This window comes from Dendropsophus ebraccatus, chromosome 5, assembly GCF_027789765.1.
Source record: "Dendropsophus ebraccatus isolate aDenEbr1 chromosome 5, aDenEbr1.pat, whole genome shotgun sequence".
Lineage (NCBI taxonomy): Eukaryota > Metazoa > Chordata > Amphibia > Anura > Hylidae > Dendropsophus > Dendropsophus ebraccatus.
Window position 1 is genome coordinate 105,318,502 of NC_091458.1, and position 26,979 is coordinate 105,345,480.

General features: G+C 43.0%; 1 protein-coding gene across 1 annotated transcript in view; it reads right to left on the reverse strand.

Annotated features, from left to right (window-relative positions):
* The window catches only part of RASA3 (RAS p21 protein activator 3), a 157,315-nt gene extending 130,700 nt beyond the window's left edge, over nucleotides 1–26,615 (reverse strand). Inside the window, exon 1 of the mRNA XM_069970900.1 lies at nucleotides 26,402–26,615. Coding sequence (XP_069827001.1) covers nucleotides 26,402–26,456 — 55 coding nt within the window. The 5' untranslated portion in view covers nucleotides 26,457–26,615. The remainder of the gene's footprint in view (nucleotides 1–26,401) is intronic.
* Between the last annotated feature and the right edge of the window lie 364 nt (nucleotides 26,616–26,979).

Below are 26,979 nucleotides of genomic sequence, written 5' to 3' on the forward strand. Positions count from 1 at the left end.
GGTGGGCGAATTATCCTGGAATGAAGGGGCATTCTTGTGCAGCGAGTGGCTGAGAGTAACACTGGGCAGGGGACAGTGAGGGGAATACAACACTATATCAGCTGGAGTCCCTTTATTTTAAGGACCAGTGGGAGTCATAGAGGTTAGCCCAGCCATAAAGATGAAAATAAAGAATTTGTGAGGATTTTAATAACTATGTTAGGCACCTGTTCACAGAGTTTTCCAGCACATATTTCGGTGCGTATTACACCCTAAAATATGTGCTGAGAAATATTTGCAATGTATGCCCATTATTTTCAATGGGAATAAGCGCCATGATAAATGTATTTAAAATACGCCAGAAGTGACACATGACTTATTCCAAGTGTACTGCTCAGGAATCTGTAACCACACATTCAGACTGCAGAGCTCTTACAATACCCTTGAAACTTCTGCAGTGTATCTCGTAGCATATTTTTTTTCCTTGGGAAAAATACTCTGTGTGAACACACTGTAGTGAATATACCTAAATATAGTAACCAAATGCAGGACACAGGTATGGTGTAAACAAAAAGAATGGTTTCCAGTAACATTGCCCAAAATCTGCTCTTGGAGACAAATTCATGAACCATTAAAGGAGTTATCTGATTAGAGAAACATAATCACTTTCTTCCAGAAACAGCACCACTCTTGTGTCAGGTTGTGTATGGTATTGTAACTCATTCCCACTGAAGTGAATGGAACCTAGTTATAAACACCACATACACAACCTTGGGACAGGTGTGGTGCTGTTTGTGGAGGAAAGCAGCTGTGTTTTTCTCTGAATAACCCCTATAACACTTTCTTATACCTGCATAATAGGCCCTGAACGTGAACTTCCCTTTTAAGCAAAAGTATACATCAGATATTATGTGTGATAATCAGAGTCCAGTTATGCAAAAAGCTGTACCCACTCATTACCAATGCTAAAGATAGTAATATTACGTAATGAAAAGATAGCTCAAGAGTATAAATAGAAGACATAAATGCAAAAAAAAAATAATAATAAAACTATATATTATATAATATATATATATATATATATATATATATATATATATATATACACACACACACACACACACACACACACACACATACAATAATTTTTTTAAGTGTAAAATAAAATCAACAATACCGAATGCCCTTTACTAGGATACACTACCACTTGTCCTTGAATAGTAAGAACAGGAGCAATGATCAGCTGTTTATCAGTATACAACAGAGCCTGTGTGAGTGAAATTCCATTTATCTAGCAATAACAAGGCTGACTAAACTGGTTCCTTGAGAAATGCCTACAAAGATAGCAGGCACTCAGTCTACTCTTGGGCACAAAGTACATGGATAGACTTGGACAGATTTACCAGTAATACAGAAGCACACATAGGCCAATATTAGCTATGTATTCCCTACAGACTTAGCTCTACAACTACACCTATATTTAAGGTGCGCTCTGTATCATCCCTCAAAAAGTTAAAAAAAACTTTTATTAGGTTTCACTGTAAATGCTTATCTGGTTCAACAGTAATTTTTTTTTTCTGTGGATACTGTGTGGTTAACCATCAATCTGGTATACGTGAAGTGTCGAATAGCTACCCACTGGGATCTGATAGTATAACTTTTACCGAGATAAGCAATGGCAGCTATATATGGCGGCCAGTCCTCCCTACCTAGAAATCAACCATGTTCAGTCAATTGATATTATGAGGCGGATAGGACTGACTGCTATCAGCTTGCCCACTATATTATATCTACAGCCAGCATTATACTTTATAGCTACAAGAACCATACAAAACACAGATCAGAAGTCAAACAATTGAGTGAAAACTTAAAGGGAATCTGTCAGCCCCTGGAGCCGCCCCAAGGTGCTGACAGTGTGCATTAGGTGAGGTTTCCGATAATTGTTCCGCGTAATAGAAGGCAATGATCAGCGGATATGAACCTGAATGTTGGCTGATCGTGACAGTTGTTTGTCTAGATTGCCCGGGCAATCTAGCGATCACTCGGGCAGCCCCCCCTGCACTTACCAGCTTGCTGCCGCCATGTGCAATAGCGGCGTCAGCAAGCAGGAAATGAGGAGCAAAGTCGCTTTGTGTAACAGAGGCTTTGGAAGGGTCCCTTTGCCTTAGCTCTCAGGGGAGGGGATGCAGCAAAATTTCATATCCTCCACTGTAATCAAGTGTCAAAGAGGAGTCGTGGTGAGGCACTTGTGTCGCACTCTGGCATGCCTCACCACTCCTTACTCCTCCTCTTTCTCGATGAATACTCTGCACTGGACGGCCTCCTGCGCGCTTGCGGCAGCACCAATGTTGTAAAGGGACGTGCACGTTGTCCTGACAGTTTGAAATCGATATCACAGCCTGCACACCTCTTCTGTTTATTGAGGCGCCGTAGACTGGGGGGGCTGAAGCCAATGTCCATCAGGAGACTCAGAGCATGTGTGCTCTGCTGCTCTATGGCACATGTGTGAACAATGAAGAGAAGAGGCACATGGCCTGTGATGACAGGCAAACTATCAGGACAGTGCGGATGGCCCTTGAAATCATCGGCACATGCGCAAACATGGTTTCTGGCGAGAGCGGGGATGGGGGAGGAGGAAGGAGTGGTGAGGCGTGCCAGAGTGCGGCATGAGTGACTTACTACGATTTCTCTTTAAGGGTACAAACCCACTTGACGTATTTGCTGCGTAAATCAGTCTTAAAAATAAGCAGGCAAAACGCAGGTTGGCTTTATACAATTGTTCTGCGTTAAAATACGCAATTGCGTATTTTTGAAGCGTGAAGCTTGTTGTTAGCAAAGCATCAGTTGTTAACAACCTGTGCGAAAAACGCATGTAGCTTCACGCTTCAAAAATTTAAGTTGTGCAGCATCCCCCCTCACGAGAGCTAAAGCGAAGGTAACCTTCTAACTAGGAAACTGACACTGTCAGCACCTTGGGTCGGCTCCAGGTGCTGACAAATTCCCTGTAACATATAATGCTATTAAAACTTTGTTTACAAAGATATTCCTATATCATTATAGAGGTACTTTGGGGGGGGGGGGATTTGGGAAGTGATGTATTCGTTCCAGTCTGACATTGTACTCTCCCCTGACACCACTGTCAGCGACAGGAACTGTCCCGAGCGGCAGCAAATCCCGAAATGGGAAAATCTTCTAGACAGTTCCTGTTACGGACAGAATTGGCAGCAGAGAGCACCCTTTCAGACTGAAAAAATACACAACTTTCTGCAGAACATAGAGCATATCTACTAGAATGCTTGAGTATTTTAGATAAATAAATTTACAAAATCTGTATAACTTTTTGACACCAGTTTATTTGAAAAAAATTTAAAAAATAAATAAAAACTTCTCCGGAGTACCCCTTTAAGTTATTCCCTATCCAAAGGGTGGGACATAACAAGCAGATCGGTAGCTGTCTGACAGCCCAGAAATGTTTAGCCTAAAGCCACAGAGATACAGTAACATAGTGTAATGACAGATGGGATAGGAATACTACACAAGCTCATTAGAAATAATATATTCTCTCCCTCCCAGTGCAGCAATGGCCTTTAAGGGAACACTCTTTTCCCCCCATACACACTCAGGAATGACTAAAAAGCTGCTAGTGTCCAAACCAGAGGAGCAAACAAGACAACCAGTTATATGAATGGGACAAAAGGCTGGCAGCAGCCTGGTCCCCCCAGCGCTCTGAAAGCTAATGCCTGGCTTTCTAAGGATGGAAAAGGTCAGCCGCAGCTAATAATGATGCCTTATAAGAGGAGAACATTTCAAGGCCATGGACTGTAGAGCTGAATTGTACAGGAAATGATAACTACAGAAAGGAATTTCATAGAATCCAGATGTACCACAGAAGAAAGGAAGTTCCAGGGGGAATAAAAAAGACATGCACAAAACAGTGGGCAGGAGAAAGGAAGCGCAAAGGAGTCCTCAGCTCGTCTTGAAAAGTCATCTTTGTGGAGGTGGCCCTGCATATTAACACGAGGCTGACAGAGAATCCTGAGACTTAAAAAAAGCCAATCACCACAAAGAGGCAACATCCTTACAGGACATCCTGGTGCGTGGCAATAAATTATACAACATACACTGAATGAATACACATATATATATATAGATAGATAGATTGTGGAAGCGAGTGGGACTACAAGTCCCAGCGAGGTGGGTGCCAGCTGACATGGTTCTGACCACGAACCATCACGTTTTTCCACGTTACTGGTGTGCCGCTGATCATCGTTTATCATATATATATATATATATATATATATATATATATATATATATATATACACACACACACACATATATATATATACACATACACAAACACACACATATATATATATTGGTCACTCATCGTTTATCGCACATGAATGATTTCTCAGTTATTTACAGAATACGTATAGACTGACAAGTGACTGATCTCTGAGGCTCCCTCCCTTTTGTAATAGGGGGATTCCTGTGCATCTGTGCCCCAGATAGCTTTTACAAAACTGTCATTAGCATCATATATGGACAGTCAAAGCCTTGGCTGTCCAGGCACGATGGAGTTGGAGATAGTAGCTTTGTAACAACTGGAGATAAACAAGGTTTGACACCAGACGTGAAAAGTTTTCAGGGTTTGGATGTTGAAGCCCTCACCGATCACTTGAACATGTGGGAAGAACCACGCAACAGAGCAGTAGATTACCTGGCCATCCCCTAGCTGCAGAATGCAGACTATATTCTTTGAAGAATCTATCCTGCCGTTATGTTCCCATAGAGCAGGGGACACTGAGGAAGGTAGCTTTTTACCTTCACCCTAGTGACTGGACGTGACCATTGCATCCAATCACTGGCCAATAACCATACATGCTTGGCAAAAGGACACTCTTTTGGCCTCTTGTCCTATACAACAATATAGAGAGCTTTTTTTGGTGTAAACATGAAATGTACATAATAAACACTGCCTTATGTTTTTTTCCTCTCTTTTTTATTTTAAGAATATGAGGGAAAAACAAGTGTAAAATCTTCATTTTCAATGTAATAATGCGCTCCAATAAAGTCAATAGGAAATTGCTGTTAATGCACACACTGTATAGAATAACGGCCGTAATGTATTCAGACTGTCCAAAACATGCTCCCTATTTACCTCCTGATCTTTCAGCTGTTCGCACATTGTTTTATATTTCAATCAAAATGACAGTTGTATTTAGCTTTTATTTTACCAGAAACAGACTATAAGCAGAGAACAGGGCATAAAGGAAAGACTGAGATTTCTCCTCTTTTCAAATCCACTCCTGAATTTGTTTTCATCAATTGAAACCTATAATACATGTCCATACACCATCAAAGTGGTCTAAAGGTAGTATTGCATGGCACGATGTGAGGAGGAAGCGAGTTCTGATCTGTCAGGTCAGCGATTGCTTCCTTCTCGGTCCCCATTCGCGGTCTGTGCCATTACACACAAAGTCAGCAATCAGGGGGGCCTGCCCAGATCCTAATGCACGGATCGACGAGCAGCAGGCCATCGCTGTCGTTTGATTTCAACGCGTTAATAGACAACAGTCAGCCAATATTATGCATGTCGGTTGATGGTTGCCTTTTAACATGCGCTATTACACAAAACGATTATCGGACAGAATGGCCAGTAAACAATCAAGTACGGACGATAATCGTCTGGTGTATGTATATATATATATATATATATATATTTATTTGTGCTGTCAGTTTCCAGATCACAAGCAGGAGTCTACTACTTGCACCGGTGCTCTTTGTCATCCGTCATCTTATTCTCCGGAGGAGGCAAAGCCTGAATATACAGCCGGTGCCAGGACCGGAGACCCAGATACAGGATTACAAGCAGAATGGCTGGAATGTATATACTGCTGCTTGTGATCACATTAGCAGTACAAGGATCGCTCATGCTGCCCATCTGCTAGATCTCTCATGTCGTGCAGAGGCACTGCAAACCATCCACCCATCTTGCACTTGCACTCCTGTTACACATAACTGTTACACAGTAGTTACTAGTGTAAATTTATAGTCAAACAAAATAGGAAACACTAAGGCTTGTCCCAATACAATCACAGCATGGAACAAGTAACATGGAAGCACTTTTCTGCCACTGCTGTAAACACTTTTCAGCTTTTTAAGCTTTCCGCTTTATGGATGATGTTGTTACAAAGGCAGACAAAGAAGAAGAGTTGAAAGTCAGGCTGTGTCTTAGGCCCTGCCAACACAAACACTGGGAGAAAGGATGCAGAATATCCGATGCCATTTCCACTAGGCTTCTTTCATGAACTTGAACAATATCTGCAACACCCACACAAGGCAAGACGCCACATCTTATGTATAAAAGTGGGGCCATCACAATAAATCCAACAGTTTCATTGACACTCCAACATGGGCGATAAGTATGGTATAAAAGAATACATACACTTTAGAGGCAAGACAAATATGAAATGAATAAACAAGTGTATACAACGTACTATCCAAAAAGTTTAAGCAGGTGGGGAAAAAAACATTGCAAAGTAATACTAAGGCCTTAGACTGCCTCCAATTTTTTACTCAGCAACAGGACCACAACCCCAAGCCTACATCCAATGCCATTAAGAACTTTCTTCAGCATAAAGAAGAACAAGTGCTAGAGGTGACAATTTGGTCCCCAGAGAGCCCTGATCATCATAGAGTCAGTATGGGAATACATGACGAGACAGAAGGATTTGGGCAGCCTACATGTACAGAATCCAAGATGTGTGGAACCCTTCCCACTGCCTTCATATGTACCTATAGAACTGATGTTGTTCTGAATGCAAAAGGAGGTCACATCAGATACTGAATTCAATTTCTCTTCTGTTCAGTCACTTTGCATCTGGTTAATAAAAAATAAACTATTTACACTCCTAGGCCCAGTTCACACTGCAAAAACAGCAGAATTCTGCAGCGGAGCTCTCCGCCACAGAATCCCGCCGTGCTCAGTGTCCTAATAGGAGGGCGCACGTGCCTCCGCTCCAAGCATTGACATGTCAATTCTTTTAGCGGAGGGGGGAGGAAGCAGAGGCGCTTGTGCCCTCCCATTCAGACACTGCGGGACACTGCGCACGGCGGGATAGTGCTGTTCTTGCTCAATGTGAACTGGGCCCTACTTGTGAAAACATCCCTACTTTGCAGGATTTTCCCACACCCACCTAAAAAGTATGTACACACATGTGCTCAAATATATGTTCAACAAATTAACATAAAACATAATGTTAGTTGTTAGTTTAAAAAGACGACATGGAAACAAGGAGCTGTTGCACATCCATGTCGTATTTTAGTTTAAAAAGAGCGACCAGCTTTGGGGAATGTGAAGGCCCCAGTTGTAAACAATTACTAAAGACAGAAGTACTCAGCATAAAAATATCCATAGAAGCCTCCTGCCTACTTCCACAATAGCTAAAACTTCCAACAAGCTTTGCTCCTGCAGATTCAGTAAAAGAAAATAAAGAACAGAGAAAAGAACGATGAAGAACACGACCAACATTACATATGGTAATAAACTTCCTGTATTTATCTACGGATCTCGGCAGATGAATTTAAAGGTCAGGAGTAACGTCTATCTACATGACACAGTATATTTAGCAATTCTGCAGAAATCCCATTCTCATGATCACAAGTATATGTTTGGGTTCTGCAGATGGCATCGTATGACAAACATATAAAGCTCTGTTCACACTGCTGTAAGGATCTGCTGCACTATAGTAAAAATATGTTAGGTACAAATTGGACAATGAATTGCCTCATGGACGAAAAAAAGTGTTTCTGGTTATTTGTAGGTGTTCCTAGGTGAACCAGTGGTGGGGCCTAAAATCCTAAAAACTGAGATGAAAATGTGGTAAGTATACAGGAGAATGGTCATAGCTTGTATGGCTCATGTAATAACAGAAGCAACAAAGTTGGCTTGAGACATCAGAATCAAACAGCAGTGTATTGTTACACAATGAAATTTTATTACGGCAGCCCACCGCAACCCCCCGCAATATAATAAGCATGAAGGGCAGCCAATATCTACTACAAATGCTGCGTTTACATGGAATGAATATCGTGCGAATTTGCTTGATAACGAACAATAATCGAACATGTAAACGCAGCGAACGATCAAGCGACGAGCGAGAAATCATTCATTTTGATCTTTGAACATGATATCAAATAGTGGTTGGTCGTTCGCAAAAAATTCGCCGATCATTCCGTGTAAACAGTCGTTCTCCGATTTAACCTATGTGCAAGATAGACTTAAGCAATCGCAAAACAATTGCAAAACGATTTTTCTGTACGATATATCGTTCCGTCTAAACGCTGACCGTTATTTAAAAAAAATCTTTACTTCGAAATGGTTAATCGTACGATCGGGCGAACTATCACTCCGTGTAAACGCAGGATTAGACAGACCACTAACGGGCGTCTCTGCCTGTCAATTATCCCCGCACTGCATGCTGACAGGCAGAGACCTATGACTAGTAATAAATAGTCATAGCTCTTTGCCTATATGACTGGTTGCTGTCCCTCTCCCGGTCTTGCATGCCAAAATAAAACACACGGCTGGTATGCTGGTGGAGCTGCACAGTAGATCTTAAGGGTGCAGCTGGGAACCACATCAGCACAATGTGCGACAGCTCATTGACACACATCATGGTGCGTTTACACAGACCGATTTATCTGACAGATCTTTGAAGCCAAAACCAGGAACAGGACTATAAACAGGGATCAGGTCATAAAGGAAAGACTGGGATCTATCCTCTTTTCAAATCCATTCCTGACTTTGGCTTCCAAAATCTGTTACATACATCTTTCTGTGTAAACGCACCCTCAGGGTCCATTTACACAGAAAGATTATCTGACAGATTATCTGACAGAGATTTGAAGCCAAAGCCAGGATTGGATTTGAAAAGAGGAGAAATCTCAGGCTTTCCTTTATGACCTGATCTCTGTTTAAAGTCTGCTTCTGGCTGTGGCTTCAAATCTTTGGCAGATAAACTGTGTAAATGGACCCTTACAAAGTTTTATAACTTTGCAATGTGTAGTAATTAAGCAGAAAAAGTAAACTGCTGCACTACCCCTTTAAGTGCCAGTTGTTAGCAACTGCCAGACTGCAGACCTTTTTTGTTGCTTTATTTTTGTACTTTTTGGTGCCAAACAAGCTTTTTGATCAAATACGTGAAATTAAAGATGAATTTCTAATTGTATAAAGAAAAAGGTTTTGTGGCCATCTGTAGATTTCTCACTTGAGGAAATCACTTGGATTGATATTTTGATTAAACAATCACAGACAAAGAACCATACCAAGAATACAGGACTCTTATAACCAGATAAAAAAGTGATTTTTCTATTAAATTGCCTTGATGCCACACTTTACTGGAAGTCGTCACAATAGTATGCACAATGCATTTCATGTCATGGCTTTATTTGTAGGTTCCTGCTGTCACAGAGCACTTTTATCTATAGCCGCATGGTTTATCTTTAAGTTCCATTCTGCCAAAGAAAAACAAGGATGTCATAGTAGCGGGGATATTCTTCCTTCTGAGAGACTGTCGATAAATGACCTCACAACCTCAAGTTACACATTTACATCCTAGACACTTGAGGCTAGAAGCCATTCTCTTCTGCAAACCCCAGGACTCTGTACTTTTATCTACTTTATTCAATAGGGGTTCAAATAAGCCAAAGGGGTCACAAACAACATATGTAGTATCTGTGCCAACAGGAGACACAGGACACATAATCCTAAATAAAAGCAAAGAAAGCATGAAACGTCTTCTCATATTACAAATAGCACTGAGCGTCTCTCAGCTGTCTCCCGTCTTGATGTCTTCCATCTTCCTGAAACTTGACCTACCCAAGCCCATAATTATTTTCTGTCTCTTATCACCTTTCTACCTGACATAATCTCACCTGCACAGAAAGGAAAGACAACCTCACTAAGGGATCCTAAAAGAATAAGAAACAAGGAGGGGAGGTAATGAAGAGCAATGTGTGTTGCAGAAAACAATGGATTTTCGAGCTCTTGTGATGGCTCACAAGGTTTTATTAAACTACCTTGAAATCACTTTGCCAGTCTTACGATTAAAGAACTTTTTGCTGTCCACTTTACACATGATATAGTAAGCTTGCAGTGTAAGCAAATGAATAGAATTAAAAGGACAAGAAATATCACATATATTTAAAAAAAAAACTTTTGACGTCATAGAGACATTTAAAAGTTTTGATTGGTCAGGATGTGGGTACTGAAACCTCCACCAATCAGCAGAAACCTCCACCATTCTCCCATGGGGGTCTTTACAGCTAAAATTTTAAAACTGTTAACATGTTTCTATGACAAGTCAAATGTTCTAAAATGATATTGACAGCCTGGCTGATGCCCCTTGTCATTGTTACAGGCCTAGGTACAAACATATCAAAAGAGAAATCCCTGGACTGTGTAATTAATTACAAATAAATAACTGTTCCAGCTAAAGTACTGTCTAAGAGTTTCCATAGACTGGTAACAAATACCAGGGTTTCCTCAGATAGTCATGCAATTCAATGATTTAATTCAATACTGACAAAAAGGTTAGTTTCTGAACAAAACAGCAAGAAATTCTAACTTAAACAAAATATATGTATGAATCCCAGAGGCAGATGCTCATCCTTAACATGCCTTGTCATGACACTAAGAAGAATAGAACCATGAAGCCTGGGGCAGGAGCACATGGCCAAATGACAGATCTCCAGTCAAGATCTCGCATACATTCAGGGATTTCCTAATTCTCACCTGTGCTCAATTTTTTTTCAATCATGTGGAGTTCTAAATCCATATAAATGTCACCAAAGTATCTGAACTCTTCTAACCTTAATGGGAACTTCTACTAGTATTCTTGAATCAATCATAAGCTTGTCAACTGTGGTTTTGTTTTTTAAGGATGGGGGGGTTAAATGTCTTAGGCTGGGTTTACATATATAAGTTGGCATCAGTTGATGTCACAACTGATGCCAAAAATGCATCAGTTGTGATCAGTTTTTCTATCCGTCTTTTCATTAAAAACCATCAGTTGCCATCAGTTTCCATCAGTTGTCATCAGTTGTCACAAGTTGCGCTCATCAGTTGACATTTTTTTCCCCAGTATGTTTTCCTGTCATTTTCAATGGGATTTGCGGGGGAGCGCACGGGGGCTATATACTAAATTGGGGGAGCTCACAGGGGGGCTATATGGGAGGGGGAGAGCGCACAGGGGGGCTATATGAGAGGGGGAGGGCGCACAGGGGGGCTATATGGGAGGGGGAGAGCGCACATGGGGGGCTATATACTATTGGGGGAGAGCGCACAGCAATGCTGTATACTAATTGGGGGAGAGCACACAGGGAAGCTAAATATTACTGGGGGGGGGAAACAGGGGGGCTATATACTACTGGAGGAAAAACAGGGGGGGGTGATATACTACTGGGGGACCAAGGGGGGGACTATAGGGGAGGGGGAGAGCACACAGGGGGAGATATATGTTTATTTTGTGCTACTATTTGACTGAACGCCGGATGCCAGAGCCGAACGACATGCGTCCTGCCCGGCGAGGCATCCGGCGCTCTATTCCATTGTATTGGTGCGGCGCCGCATCACCGGAGCGGCGGTCCGCCAGGACGCTGCAAGATGCGTCCTAACGCACCGACGGTCCGGCGATGCGGCGGCCACTAGTTCACCGCCGCACATTTTGAACGATCCCATTGAAAACAATGGGATCAGTTCAAAGATGCGTTTCCCTCCGGCGCAGGAGAAAAGCGCCGGAGGGAAACGCCGCCGCACCGCCGGACATATGTAAACTCGGCCTTATTTGAAAAAAAAAAAAAGAAAGAACTAATAACTTAAATTAGAAGGCAACGGCTTTACGTCTAATGGTGCGTTTACACAGAGAGATTTATCTGACAGATTTTGGAAGCCAAAGCCAGGAACAGACTATAAACAGGGAGCAGGTCATAAAGGAAAGACTGAAATTTCTCCTCTTTTAAATCCAGTGCTGGCTTTGGCTTCCAAAATCTGTCAGATAAATCTCTCTGTGTAAACGCACCCTAAGGGTACAAACACACACACCGTATACGCAGCGTATTTTCTGCTGCGATACGCAGCAGATTAGATCTAAATAACTGAACACAGCATCAAATCTGCTGCAGTTCTGCTGCGTATAGGGTGTGTGTGTTTGTACCCTAAGGGTATATGCACACAGAGTAATTGCTGCCGAAAACTCAGTGCGGAATCCACCACTGGTCCCCATGTGCTCCCGTTTCCTCTCTGACGGCTCCATTATATGGTACGTCAGATTCTGCTGTCTGCCCAAAGAATTGTCTTGTCAATTCTTTGGGAAGACAACGGAATCCGCCTGAGAATATCATGGAGTCTATGGAACCGCTGGAAAAGGAAGTGGGAGCACGGGAACAAGCAGCGGATTCCGCACTGCGTTTTTGGAGACAATTACTCTGTGTGCATATACCCTTAAAGGGGTATTCCTGAGAAAAGAAATTGCTTTCAAATCAACTGATGTCAGAAAGTTATAAAGATTTGTACGTTACATCTATTTAAAAAAAAAAAAAAACTAGGCCTTCTAGTACTGTATGCAATGCAGAAAGTGGTGTACTCTTTACTATCTAACACAGTGCTCTCGGCTGCCACCTCTGTACCTTACATGAGCTGTCCAAGGCAGAAGCAAATCCCCATAGAAAACCTCTCCAGCTCTGCACAGTTCCTGTCCAGGACAGAGGTGGCAGCAGAGAGCACTGAACTGAACAGACCAACAAAACACAGTTATCACTGAACTTAAGGAGAACAGTGAAAAAGATTCCAATGAAGTACTCAATCAAGAGTCTCCACTGATGCCCCTAAAAATTTAAATATGCAAAACAGGAGTCCGTGGAGCCTCGGTTGCGAGTCTCAAAACATGGGATAGCCAGATATCTCTCGCCTGTTGCCACGGGGTGCCTTCATGATAGGGAGAGCACCACACCACCCTGATAAATAGCCCCTTAAAGTCCCACTCGGTTGCGAGTATTGGAACATAAATAGGGAAACACCAGGGTGGGCCCTTTTGTCAATGTCTAACTCAAGGTGCGAGTATTGCGATCATGACAAGGGCTTGCCAAGGCAGGCTTCCATCCACAGACAGCCGCTTCGGGGTTTTTGCCCCTCGTCAGTGTGGAGTAGGATTCTGGCTAGATGGGGCAATAGCTCCACGGACTCCTGTTTTGCATATTTAAATTTTTAGGGGCATCAGTGGAGACTCTTGATTGAGTACTTCATTGGAATTTTTTTCACTGTTCTCCTTGAGTTCAGTGATAACTGTGTTTTGTTGGTCGATTTGCTATTGCCCCATCTAGCCAGAATCCTACTCCACACTGACGAGGGGCAAAAACCCCGAAACGGCTGTCTGTGGATGGAAGCCTGCCTTGGCAAGCTCTTGTCATGATCGCAATACTCGCACCTTGAGTTAGACATTGACAAAAGGGGCCACCCTGGTGTTTCCCTATTTATGTTCCAATACTCGCAACCGAGTGGGACTTAAGGGGCTATTTATCAGGGTGGTGTGGTGCTCTCCCTATCATGGAGGCACCCCGTGGCAACAGGCGAGAGATATCTGGCTATCCCGTGTTTTGAGACTCGCAACCGAGGCTCCACGGACTCCTGTTTGCATACTGAACAGAACACAGATTTGGAGATTTACCCAGTATTACAAAATGAGAATTGAGCTGCTTAGATTAAGGAAACTCTCCATGGCTGGAGGCTGAGCAGGTGAATGGACGTGTGCTGATCAGATGCAGCACCACATAGACTGGATAGAATTTCCAAGAACGCAGCTAAAGCTGTATCTTGTTGGCAAATACATGAACCTCATCATTTTCTAAAGTTACAGCATTCTAGCAAGTGCTAAAATGTCTAACAACCTGTTTCATTTTAGTACAGGCTGAGAATGCAGATGTCCTTGTCAATGAAAAACACAGCAGAAGAGAAAGGACAAGTTCTCTCATAAGCCATTAACATACATAGGGGGAGAAGTAAAAAAAAATGATATAGCTAGATATTTTGTTTAGCTCTTTGGGCTCTAGGCAAACGCACGGACTGTGTGCACCGGCCCATAGAGTTTAATGTGACTTATACATTTGCAGACCACAAAGTGCGGCTGTGTAATCAAACTTCATTCTCTGTAAATGTAACAAATGTATAAAAGTAATATAATATACAACCAACAACAAAATAAATGAAATTTAAGCTTGAGCTTGCTGATTTGCACTCACATGGCAACTACTTGATGAAGGTCTGTGATTGCAAAACTCTTTACCATAGGCAATTGGCCTAATAGCATTGCCACTCCTCCTGAACTATATAAAGCACACTCCGTTATCTGCACCTGAAATTAATATTGATTTCTTCAATATAAATTGGCACATGCATTCATCATAGCTCTAAAAGAAAGCCGGCTAATGAATCAGTAAGGATGACTAAATTTACTAGACACTTACAGCTCTGCTGCACCTCCTGCAATTCCTCAAGCAGAAGATCACTTCCATTAAACAGCTCAACTAATAAAAGTCAGGCAAGTCACCTTGTAAGTAAAGTGCTGTACTCTCAGTAACAAGAGGAACCCTTTCCCTTAGCTTGTAAACACGCTAAGAGATTAAACTTAGCTCAAAGAATCGATAGCGGAACAATTCAAACAAACTGTATGATGAACTCGATTTCTTTAAGTGAGTGCTTGAATTGTTGAGACCTCTGCTACCCTGTGCAAAAGAGCCATGTGCATCGGGCCTGTGCATACAGCAAATAGAGTCCCTGTGGGACCATAATACTGAGCTGTAGTAACTTCCTGTAACATCACTTGGTGCTGGATTATGAAGGTTCTATGGAAGATCATGGGGCACTGTAATAAAAGGAGAAGTTCGGCCTCCCTTTATTTTTTTTTTAAAAGGCAGGGGCACGGGGGAAAGTAACAAAGAGTAGTAACCAACCTGTTTCCTTGCCTCTTCAGCCCCGGATCTCCGCTCCGGGATCCCACTCTGGTCACTGATTGGCTGATTGGGCTGTCCATCCGCCAGGACAGGCATTCCCCAATTCCCCATCCCCAAACTACCCCCCCCCCCCCCCGAGTCGTGACGTCCTTACAACTCCAATCAGGTGCCGCGGGCATGGTAAGAGGTAAGTTGGGACCCTTACATGTACATCTTGGTTTCTGCAAGATCCATGTAAGTGTGGACTCATTGTCATAATCAGCTTGTTTGGCTTTGGGCTTCACCAGGGAGCAAAGTCTTTTATAAATCATAGAAGTTGTGGACAAGAAGCTGTGCACCAGAATCACAGACATCCCCTGCATCATTACATGGTCTTCACCCTTCATCCTGCTCCAGGATGCGGAAGCTACACTTCTGCGGCTAAAGGACACCAGTTCGCTCCACAAGTGTGGTCCCAGCGTAATTAGTAGCCATTTCCTGAGAGTTAGAGTAGCAAGTCAAAGGGGAACAAGCAGATTATGCATGGTCAGAGCGCATCCCTCCTCCATTTTTTAATAGGTGGGAGGAAGACCTGCAGTTGTCGTTGACCCTGGGCACAGAGGACGGACATTCTTACTCTGGCACATAAGTGCTCCATTAGCTCCTGTTTCCAGGAAGTTGGTTACAAACTCCTTTCCCGCTGGTACACGGTTAAATTGCACTCGATTTGGCCTGAGGCTAATCCCACCTGTTGGCGATGCCGTACTGCGGAAGGCACATTGATGCATATATTTTGGTTGTGCCCCTCCCTTACCCCCTTTTCGGGACAAAGTCCAGGAGATCGCTTGAAAAGTGACAGGAGCCACCATTGCCTTCACACCAACCCTATTTCTTCTCCATTACAGTGAGATGTCCACTAAGAAATACCGGCGCTCTGAATCAGGAAAGTTAATGAGGTAATGAGAATGGAAGATTTGACCTCTTCCCTCCAAGATTCCAATACTCGGTTTCACCAGACATGGCTGCCTTGGATGGAATTTCAGCAAACAACTGAGTACATGTCGCTTCTTAGGGGAGCCCTGTCTTTCAGGGAATGAGGGGCCTCCTGATGCGTCCTCTCAATTTCTCTGGTGTCGCCGTCTACCCCCTGTCATTGTCTTACCTTCCTTTATTGTCCTCCTTCGTGTATCTCCCTTCCCCCTCCCCTATTCCTTCTAACTAGTTTTCTTTTTTCTCTACCTCGGTTGTTGTCCCTTTGGCTCTGGAGTAGGTTTACTCCGTCTGTTCTTTGACTGTTTCTGGTTAAAATTAAAATGGGAGATTGGGGGTTGGTAATGGGACTTCCTATGTTTTCACCTGCCTGGGAAAGGCAGGCAATACAGATGAGGGTCAGACAGTAAGCCTAATCCAGATAACAGGCATGGGTCAGCATACACATGAACTCAGCAGGAAGGGCAGATGAACACTTTTGCTATGTGTGATGGAATTTAACAATGCCCGGGCAAGGAGGAGCAGGTGGAGCTAGTTTATATAGGTGCAGTTGGCTCTGGATTGGCAGACGACAGTAGCAGCTTGAGACAAGTCGCCTCTATAAATCCAGAGCAGCTGGCCACATGCACACGCTAGTAGCCAGTGGCACCATTGCAGCAGGACCAAAAGGAGAAAGAAGACAGAGAGGAGTGATTACAGAATTTTTGCGTCATTGGTGACTAGTTTGGAGATGAGAAACGCCCACATAACAAGATACATTTCATTTAAATATGAAGCAGGAAATTTACAAAGTAGATTTTCAGGGGAGATGAGGAAAGTCGATTATGATCACTTATATGTTTGGAAACAGTGCTGCATCCTTTATTACAGTGTATTGGCCATTTTGGTGGCGATTGGTTCCCTTTGAAATACCCATATGCCCTCTATATATAAATGAAACTACAATTTGCATAGATATTTGCAGTACTTAATCTACACACAATGAGCAGATATAGGACTTCTTACCCTCAGAGCCTGGATCCTTATCCAACTAATAAGTGACAATATTACTAAAACAAAGGTTCAGGAAGTCAGTGTGCAACACAAGTTGACTGGACTGAGCTTGGTTTGTTCCTTTTACATTCCAAAAGAACTCTTCTTTCAGACAAATGTCCGCCCATGACAATTGGCCTACAAACTTCTCATTGGAAATTTAACTGTCAAGTGTGTTTTAAGGATGTCATGGATTGGTTACATTTGCTACATAAAAACATACCGATTTATTACTGCTCTTTCTGTTTGAAAACTATTCTTACTATTTACACACTGCTTGTATGTAATACTTAATCCAAAATATTAGCCAGGGTCGGCTCTTAGGGACCAAACTGAGACACAGGACCAATATACCTTATTGCCACTCCTCAAATTCACATAAATCTACATAGATCATGATAAAATGCGCCATGACTTTAACATGACTTGATAAACTTGCACAATGTGCTGCCATCTGTCACAGAGTATTATTATAGGCTTTTATAGAAACACAAAGCTGAATATGGACCAACATTAATTCTCCTCTCTAGCTCTGTCTATAGCCTAAAATATATTGCTGGTGTGGTTTATACTGTAACCATATACAAGTTTATAATGTCCATGTGCCAAGAAAAATGAATGCGGCCAGTAAAAGTGCCTGGATTTTATATATTTAGCAATATAAGCTTCCTTGCTGGCTTTCTAGCTTCACTAACAGGGATTTTCTTGTCATTTCCTGTCTTCATTCTTTATTTCTTAGAAAAATAACATATGACTCAAGGAAGGACCCCATGGGAAGCTTCCTGCAAACTCTTTAAAGTGGAAGTCCAGAGTTGTCTCTGGCACCCCTGTAAAATGAAATGTCGTTTGTTATATAGGTTGTCGGTAGGGGGTTGGGGTCACTGGTAGGCCGAGCAAAGTCCTGTCTGTGTATGGAGGCCTCCACTGTCATAATTCACTGCTGCACATCCTATCTCGAGTACATAATGTAACCAGTAAGGTTGTATTAAATGACAGCACTTGCGTGTTATCTCATTGTAAGGAAGGCTTGTCACCTCCATAAACTGAACCTTCTTTTCTCCAGTCAGAGGCAGTGCCCCCTTTTGAGGGAGTTTTACTGGAACATCTTTTCAACATATTTCTTGTACGGATCATTTATATACTTAAATAACATCATCATATCTCCCCTTTAAATGTCTCTTCTCAAGAGAAAACAAATTTGTTTTAATATTTCCTCATAATTAAGATGCTCCATGCCCCTTACTAGTTTAGTTACCCGCCTTTGTACCTTTTCCAGCTCTAGGACGTCCTTTCTATAAATCAGAGCCCAAAACGGAACAGTATACTCCAGATAAGGCTGCACCAAAGCTTTATAAAGTGGTAATGTTATATCCCTTTATGTTTTAACACATGACGATATCCTGCTGGCCTTAGAAGCAGCTGACTGACATTGTGTGCTGTTCTTTAGTCTATTATCTACAAGTACACCCAGATCCTTCTCTCCCAGTGTAACTCCCCCTAGGACATATGATGCATGTGGGTTATTAGTACCTTAATGCATAACTTTACTTTTACCCACATTGAACCTGATTTGCAAAGGGGATACCCAAACAATCCAAGTCCATTTGCAACATATGTGCATGTTCTTCTATAGACAGTAGTGTACTACAAAGCATGGCGTCATCAGCAAAGACATGGCAGATAACTAAACATATATACAGATTGCTACCATTTCCAAGCATGTAATGTAGACAATACAAAGCATACAGAAATACATTTAAAGTGGCTGTCAGACACCAGGTCACACTTCACAGCTATACAGAAGAGTATATAAAAGTCACTGACCTGCACTCTTCCCTTCCTGCCGTCCTGATTCCCAGACTAAATTTAAGTATACTATAATACAATGTTAAAGCACAATTACAGCTATTTATTATGAGCTCTATGAAAAGAATCATCAAATCCATTTTATGGTGAGAAACAGCAGTACTTTAGTCATTACTTAAATACTCGTCTGGCCTTGTAAAATTATAAATAAATGTATATTCAGAAATCCCTCTCTCCATCACACCCAGCCACTCCTGCGGCCTCTCTATCATCTTCTCCATGTGACATCATGTCATGTGGCCATGTCCTCCAGCCACAGACGTCACATCCCTATGGGCAGAAAAATCACTCGGAACGTCCATGGAAGTACACAAACAGATGATGTTTCTTGCATGAAAGTGATCAGAGAGTGCTGGATGTATCAATGCTGATTCACATAATAAAGCTGCCTGTACAGTAAGACATGGAGCATATACCGCTCCTTACTAAAAAATTACTCAGGGGCCGTTCAAATCCTGTAAGTACAGTGCTGTATGGGCTCAATACACTGCTGTAAGACCCCATCAGACATCATATACACAGAATACTTGTAGAGGAAAATACCTCCGTACTTCTACAGACCTTGGGTGCGTTCACACTACAGAATCCGCGCAGAGAACATCCTGCTGATTCTGCCGCTTGCCCACACTTGACTTTCCGCCCGTGCCTCAGACTCCATTCTATGCTCGGGCATGCCGTCTGCCCAAAGAATGGACATGTCAATTTTTTGGGCAGGCGGCAGAATCTGCCCAAGTATAGAATGGAGTCTAAGGCACGGGCGGAGAGTCAAGTGTGGGTGAGCTGCAGAATCCGCGGAATGTTCTCCACCTGGATTTTGAAGTTTATGCTAGAAAACGATGCCATAACATAGCCATACTCAGGAGACCCAATACTGAAAAGTGCGCAACCTGTAAGGAACCCACTCTAAATAAAAAAAATTACCATCAGGTGTCTACAAAACAGACATACTCCCAAAGCTGCTCAGTAAAATTCTTTACATTTAGAAAAGACCTGTAAAAAAAAGGCTCCCTGTTCCAGCAAGTGGAAACATGAGTATCAAATGACACGTTAATATACGCAGAATTCCTAGTAAATCAGACATAGAGATCCTTGGAGATCTAGTGCAGTAGAGACAATGATTTAATTGCTTGCACTTGACTGTGTTGTGAACATAACAAGCCATGTGCGTCACAGCATAATATTTTCCTAGGTTATTACAGAAGGCCTTATCAGAAGACGGTCTGAAGAGCTAATACTGTGCAGCCTGCTCCTCATTACAATAACATATGAAGATAAGACGGAGACATACGTGTACACCTCTGCCAAACAATTAGCAATCATTACTTATGGGCGGCATATGCAGATGGCATATGCAGAGGCAAAATTTAAAAGGACACAAACTTCCTAAGATCATGTGCACTGGCAAAGTGGCATCCATCATGAAGCTTTAGTGGACCTATTATATAAGACAGATTCAAAGGGTGAACGACAGACCCCAATGGCTATAATCAGGACTGTAAGGATGTTGCCATGTTTTCTAATCATTCTGGTAGCAAGAATAGCAATACATGAAGTACCATTTTTTGCCATTAAAACTTACAGCCCTACAGACACTCCCCCCCCCCCCCCGAGAAGTCTCTATACATAGATATAGAGAAGCATACCTGTTATACTAGACAAGACATGAGGATTAGTTATAATCAGTTTAAGCATAATCATCACTTCCGTACAAAATCCAGTCCATCAGCGAGTGCACCTATCGTTCATACGTCAAACCTGTCCTAGGCCATTCAAAGTTAAAATTACTATAGTAGCATTCAAAATCACCATGAAACATTCTGTATATCACGGGATATACCTCATCTTTTCCTTACTAATGTGCTAAACACTCATTGTATTGGGATGGGGTATGTCTGATCAGTTTGTGGAACAATAAGCAATGTGGAGCAATCAGCAATAAAGAATTTACATTTACATACAGTGCACAGGTTGTTTTACCCAGCCATAGCATCCTCACCAAAGTACCCGTAGGCCTCATGTACCTGGTCATAAACAGCTCTTCAAACTCCTCTATATCCCCATAGACATCTATGCACTTCACATTGTACCTTCACATGTTGAATTACGTATGATTCAAGCCATGTGCTACAGAATGCTGGGTTATGGAGGTATTCTCCCCAATAGGGTAGACTATACTTGTTATATAGAGGCAGCATATTGTGAATGCTTTGCAATTGTGTGTACATGAGGCCTTACACATCAAACCAGGTCCTTGTGTGATGTGCCCTACACGTTTTTTCTTTTACAGCTTACAGTTGGTGCTTGTTCACATGTAAAACATATAATAAACAAAGCTCCTTGACGTGTATAGAAATCCAGCATAGGAGACAGGTGGGGAATGTAGTTCTGACAAATACCAACAGAAGCAAACAGCCAATAAACAAGTTAAACTTTAACCATAGGCGGAATGTCCTGTCAGTGTAATCTGACTGCTCTCCAGTGGGGTTTGTAGAGGTGAAGCAGCACTATTTCCTTGCAAACTTTACACTTGATGAATGTACTCCACCCATACTGGTACACAGGAAAAAACAATACAGTAAACCACTGTAAAGTGGGTGAAAACCTACCACAAAGCATCTGTTATGTGGTAAACTTAGTCACAATGAAGAGATGCAATACAGACTTCCCTAGAAGTTACCTAGGCTTGGCTGTGTTCACATTATGAAGAAACATTATGTACAGGCAATTTCCATGGTGTCTTATTTACCTGCCAATGATGTATGTTTATCCTTTGGAAGTATACCAAGAAAGTGTGTGCTATTATTATTATTATTATGGAAGTATACCAAGAAGGTGTGTGCTATCATTTTTATTATTATTATGGAAGTATATCAAGAAGGTGTCTGCTATTATTATTACGGAAGTATACCAAAAAGCCTATCATATCGTAGGTACACTTCAAGAAATACTCCTGAACAGAGCCTTATGTGTGACTATACGGCGCAGTAACAGGTACAGGGATGAAGCTCAGGCAGTCGGTATTGTAGTCAGCCCTTCCCAGGATTATAGTGGACTTGTCACATGGAACGTCATTAACGGTTAAAGCCATTTAATCCTTTTAACAAGTCTTCCTTCCTACTATATCTGTAAAGAGCAAATGGCAAGATCTGCGGTATTTATGAATAATACACAATCCTCAAGTCAGCTTTTACATTCTACACAAGCTTCACAACTATTTGGTCTCATGAATTAAAGTGTATCAGGGAAAACAGGACTCTGCGGTCCAGATCAACTAAACTAGGATACTCTTTCCAGCGCTGTCTAGAAAATGGAATATGACCTCCAATTGGCCAACATTAGGCTAAGTGGCACCTATGGGCAAAAACTAGTGCACAGCAACCAACCAAAGTACTGTTTATATTTTTAGACCTGCTTTATAACATTAGACACTGAAATCTAAATGGGCGCTGTAGGTGTCACCTCTGGATTTAGCCATCATATGTGATGTACAGTCTTAAAACATTTATACAATGCCTATGATAGTATTAGTAAAGCCCATCACACAGATGTCAATCTGTTTCTTATTTCCACTGTTACTTCTGACTACTGGGTCATACATTACACAAGATCTGTAGTGTCTATAACTGCTTGCCCCTGATCACTGAAATGACAATTAGGCTCATTGCTACTTACGTTTTTCACACAATAGATGACTAATAGCTACAACCCTTGTGTGTTAACAGGAAAGTACAAGAACCATTTTAAGCCAGCCCAGAACCTGCTAAGACAGATGGTGTACATTTCCAGGGTCAGGGCCCTACTTACAGGTCATGCTGCCCTAGGCACTAAGAATGAATTGCCCCATTTCAGTCACTATGTAGTCCTTTCTGCTCATTATATATACATATATAAAGTGATAGTGCCATAAATTGGAACATATAAACACAACAAATAGTACTATCAACGCCCCTTTAAACCACGCATATGCTCACTACACAACCATGTGTCCTTCCCGAATACATGCACATTAATGCAATTATATATGTGCACACATGCATTTACACATGCAAACACTATATTAGAGCTTACACATAAATGATTGCTACATATATTTGTGTACACATGCACACACATACGGTATAAACACATAATGTATACACACTATGCAAGAGATTTATCAAACATGGTGTAAAGTGAAACTGGCTCAGTTGTCCCTAGCAACCAATCAGATTCCACCTTTCATTCCACACAGACTCTTTGGAAAATGAAAGGTGGAATCTGATTGGTTGCTAGGGGCAACTGAGCCAGTTTCACTTTACACCATGTTTGATAACTCTCGCCCATATGTACATACATATCAGATCAATCTCTTATGCTTCCCTTTGCTCAGTGGTGATGCAGACGGATAGGAATACCATTAATACAGTTATACATTAGGATTATCAAGTCATTTCAGCTGCTGGACAGTGGGTGGTAGCATGGTGGTAGGAGGTTTCTGACCCCATTCACACATCATTTTTGTTGTTGGGAAGAAAGCAGAGAGTACATTACTTGACCTCTTCATTTTACTTAGAAGGGGGAACAAAAAGCAAGCTGGTTGATGCATAACATCCCTGACTCAGTTATACATGTATACTTACATAAATCCAAAGGCACAGCAAGGTAACTGGTTAGATGAAGCAATTTCCTTGATATTCTCACTTCCTTCTCTGAATCAAAGACTTCTGTAAACTTGCCCATATACAGATCACTAAGGGTTTTGCAATTTTGCAACTGACTGTATATAGCAGGTGGATTAGACACATTTATCTCTTGAAGGCCTCAGAGAATGCTTACCGGGGGTATCAGGAAAGCTCCCAGAATATCCATAGGCCACTGGTCATTATCCTCATTGCAGTGGTTTATGGTAGGTGCCTCCAACTTGACCGGCTGATGTGTAAAAAAAATTTTGTTTTAAATCTCATCCAATATCTAAGGATGTGAACATCCCTTTCTGCACTAAACACTTTCGGAACTGTAAAGACTCAAAAGTGTTATGACCAAAGCTTGTATGACAGAAAACAATACATGTGTGCGCTTTGTGGTTAGCCTGAGCAGGACTCCACCTATAAGTGAAAAAACTTTGCAGCTGATCTGACACTTGATAGAAAACCACAACCAAACTGTTGGTTTCCCTCTACATGGGAAAACCTCTAACCGAAAATATTAATATGGGTAAAGATGTTTATTCATTTTGAGGCACGCCATTGTATTAGATTATACATCATTGTGTGATACAGTATCTGCACCTACAACCTGATCCATTGTACTACGGTAGCTAAAAATCTGATAATAATAATTGTATGGAAAGAAGCAAAACAATGAACTGAAAACCTTTCATCATTGACAAATTATCATCCTTCACCCAAGCATCAGTGCTGCCTGTTGTACACACAGGTGTAAACACAACTCCTAATAAAGGAGCTTTGGCTGTCCAGGCATGATGGGAATTGTAGTTTTGCAACAGCTGTAGAGCCGAAGGTTTCACATCCCTGGTCTATTTGGTGATTTTTTTTTTCTCTTGCCTGTTTGTATTCGGGGTCCCCTGCTACTTCCAATACAAACTTATCTCAGCATTGACAGCCCGTCCAGCCAGTCGCGGACTGAGATGGGAAAGCATTGTGGTGATTGGCTGAGCAGGCTGTCACTGCTGAGATGCGTCCATCTTGGAAGTGGCAGCCGAAGTGCTCTGTGCAGAGACCCGAAGACGCTGCAGGAGAGCATCGTGGCACAGTGCAGGGAGGTAAGAATAGTATCTTTATTATGTTCTACAGAAGGGCAGCAGTATATAAAAAGTTTGCATCGACAGTGTGTCCCTTTAAGTACTGGAGTGAATTTATTTCTAACGTAAAGCTACAAACTGTCCATATGCACATGACAACACTACTGTGCAAAAACTTATAGGTGGTCATGGCGAAAAAATGCTGCAAAGTAAAACATGTCCTATCAGAAAAGACAATAACCTAAACATACAGCCACTATCATTAAGAAGTAGCTGCAGCACAAAGAACAACAAGGGCTCCTGAAAGTGATGATAAGGCCCCCAGAGCCCTGATCTCATCCCTAAGTCCTCCTGACGCCTCTTCAGAGATGGATTTGTCATCAATAATGATGGACAGCAGCGCAGCCAGTGATTGACAGGTCCATCTCAGAAGAGGCAACAGGATCGTTTAGCGGAGGACCCCAAGAAAACTATAGAAGAAAGATGAGCACGTTGTTTTAGACAATACCCAAATTATCAGTCCAAAATCTGTACAAGGACCCCCCAACAGTCATGGACATTTGTAGCACCCGTCTTCTTATGCGACAGAGAAACCTCTGACACCCCCCAGGTACCAGGGCAGGCTCGGCCTATGTGTTTGGCTTGATGCGTCGATATATACTTAGCAAAGTCACAAGAAAATCATGGTCTATGACTCTTGCCATGAAAACTGTGAAGTATTGAGCTGTCAGTACTCAAAAAATGTAGTTATGTAGATACTGTATACATACTTATATATATTTCATACACACGCCAAAATGATGTAAAGAGGAACTAGAGGCAGTTTTCTATAAGAATAATTCCTCTGAATCTTTGATTCTTCCATGAAGCCACTTTCTGAGAGACTGAGACAGGATACAGGGCACAGGCAGAAGCTGCAGTGTGAGGCCAGCTCTGCTCCAGTGTGACCAGGCTACCAGAGGGGCCCCTCACTCCTGGCCAGGGAGACCCACACTGCTGCCCAGGGAGACCCCACACTGCTGCCCAGGGAGACCCCACACTGCTGCCCAGGGAGACCCCACACTTCTGAGCAGGGAGACCCCACACTGCTGCCCAGGGAGACCCCACACTGCTGCCCAGGGAGACCCCACACTGCTGCCCAGGGAGACCCCACACTGCTGCCCAGGGAGACCCCACACTGCTGCCCAGGGAGACCCCACACTGCTGCCCAGGGAGACCCCACACTGCTGCCCAGGGAGACCCCACACTTCTGCCCAGGGAGACCCCACACTTCTGCCCAGGGAGACCCCACACTTCTGCCCAGGGAGACCCCACACTGCTGGCCAGGGGGCCGCCATGAGTTTGTATTCCAGTCACTCAGGGACTCGCTTTACAAACATTTTCCACTGGGGCAGAATAATGAAAGCTTTGTTGCCCAGAGACAGAGAATGCCAGGAGACATGGGCATGGACTGGCAATGCCAGAGGCAGATCAGCCACCTATTCAGAGGGTGATGACAATGGCTGGGGACTGGCACCACACAACCTTCTGAGGCGAAAGGCAACATGTGAATCCTGTGCCAGTCCGGTCTATGCATTGCCAGGGTGCCATCCCTCTCATAGAGAGAAGCAGTGCAGCTACCCCTGAGTACTAATAGGGGGCACAGCTGCAGGAGGCTACAGAGCTGGGGAGCAGCACACCCTGGCATCACAGTACTGCCCAGTGCACACAATGCTCACTCCCTGGTGGGCACCAGATTCGGTGCTGCCAGTCCCCACTGCTCCTGGACCAGCACAGGGCACAGCCGGGGCTGCACACACTCACCTATCTTGATCCTGACGCTCTGAAAGACACGGATCCCTTCCTCCTCCACCGCCATGGCGCTCGGTGCTCTAGCACTTCTCTCAGTGTACTGCGGGCTCTGCCCCGGTCACCGTACTCCTGTTCCGGCCACTGCAGTTTTGAGCCCCGGTCTCCTCCTCACACAGCGCAGACCAGAGCGCCAAGCAGCCGGAGGTGTCATCCTCCAACCCGGGACGCCGAGCCTGGAGGGGGCGGGGCGTAGCCGCCCCTGGAGCAGTGACTGGCTGATTCTGACAGGGGAAGAAAGAGGGGGCGTGGTCAGGGTGGTCTGCTGCCACTATTGGTAAAGGGGCGGGGCCTTATTCTCTACAAAGGGTAATGTTGTGTGGCTGGAGTGTGCTGAGTGATGGGCTGGTGCTGCCCACTGTGCCCGGGCTCTCCGCTCCCACACCCGTGTGAGGGCTCTCGGCTCCCACTGTGCCCGGGCTCTCGGCTCCCACACCCGTGTGAGGGCTCTCTGCTGCACATGTCCTCCAGGGAGGCCTGGGCATTATGCCAGGCATAGTCTAGGATGCAGTGTGGAAGACTACTGGTGTAAA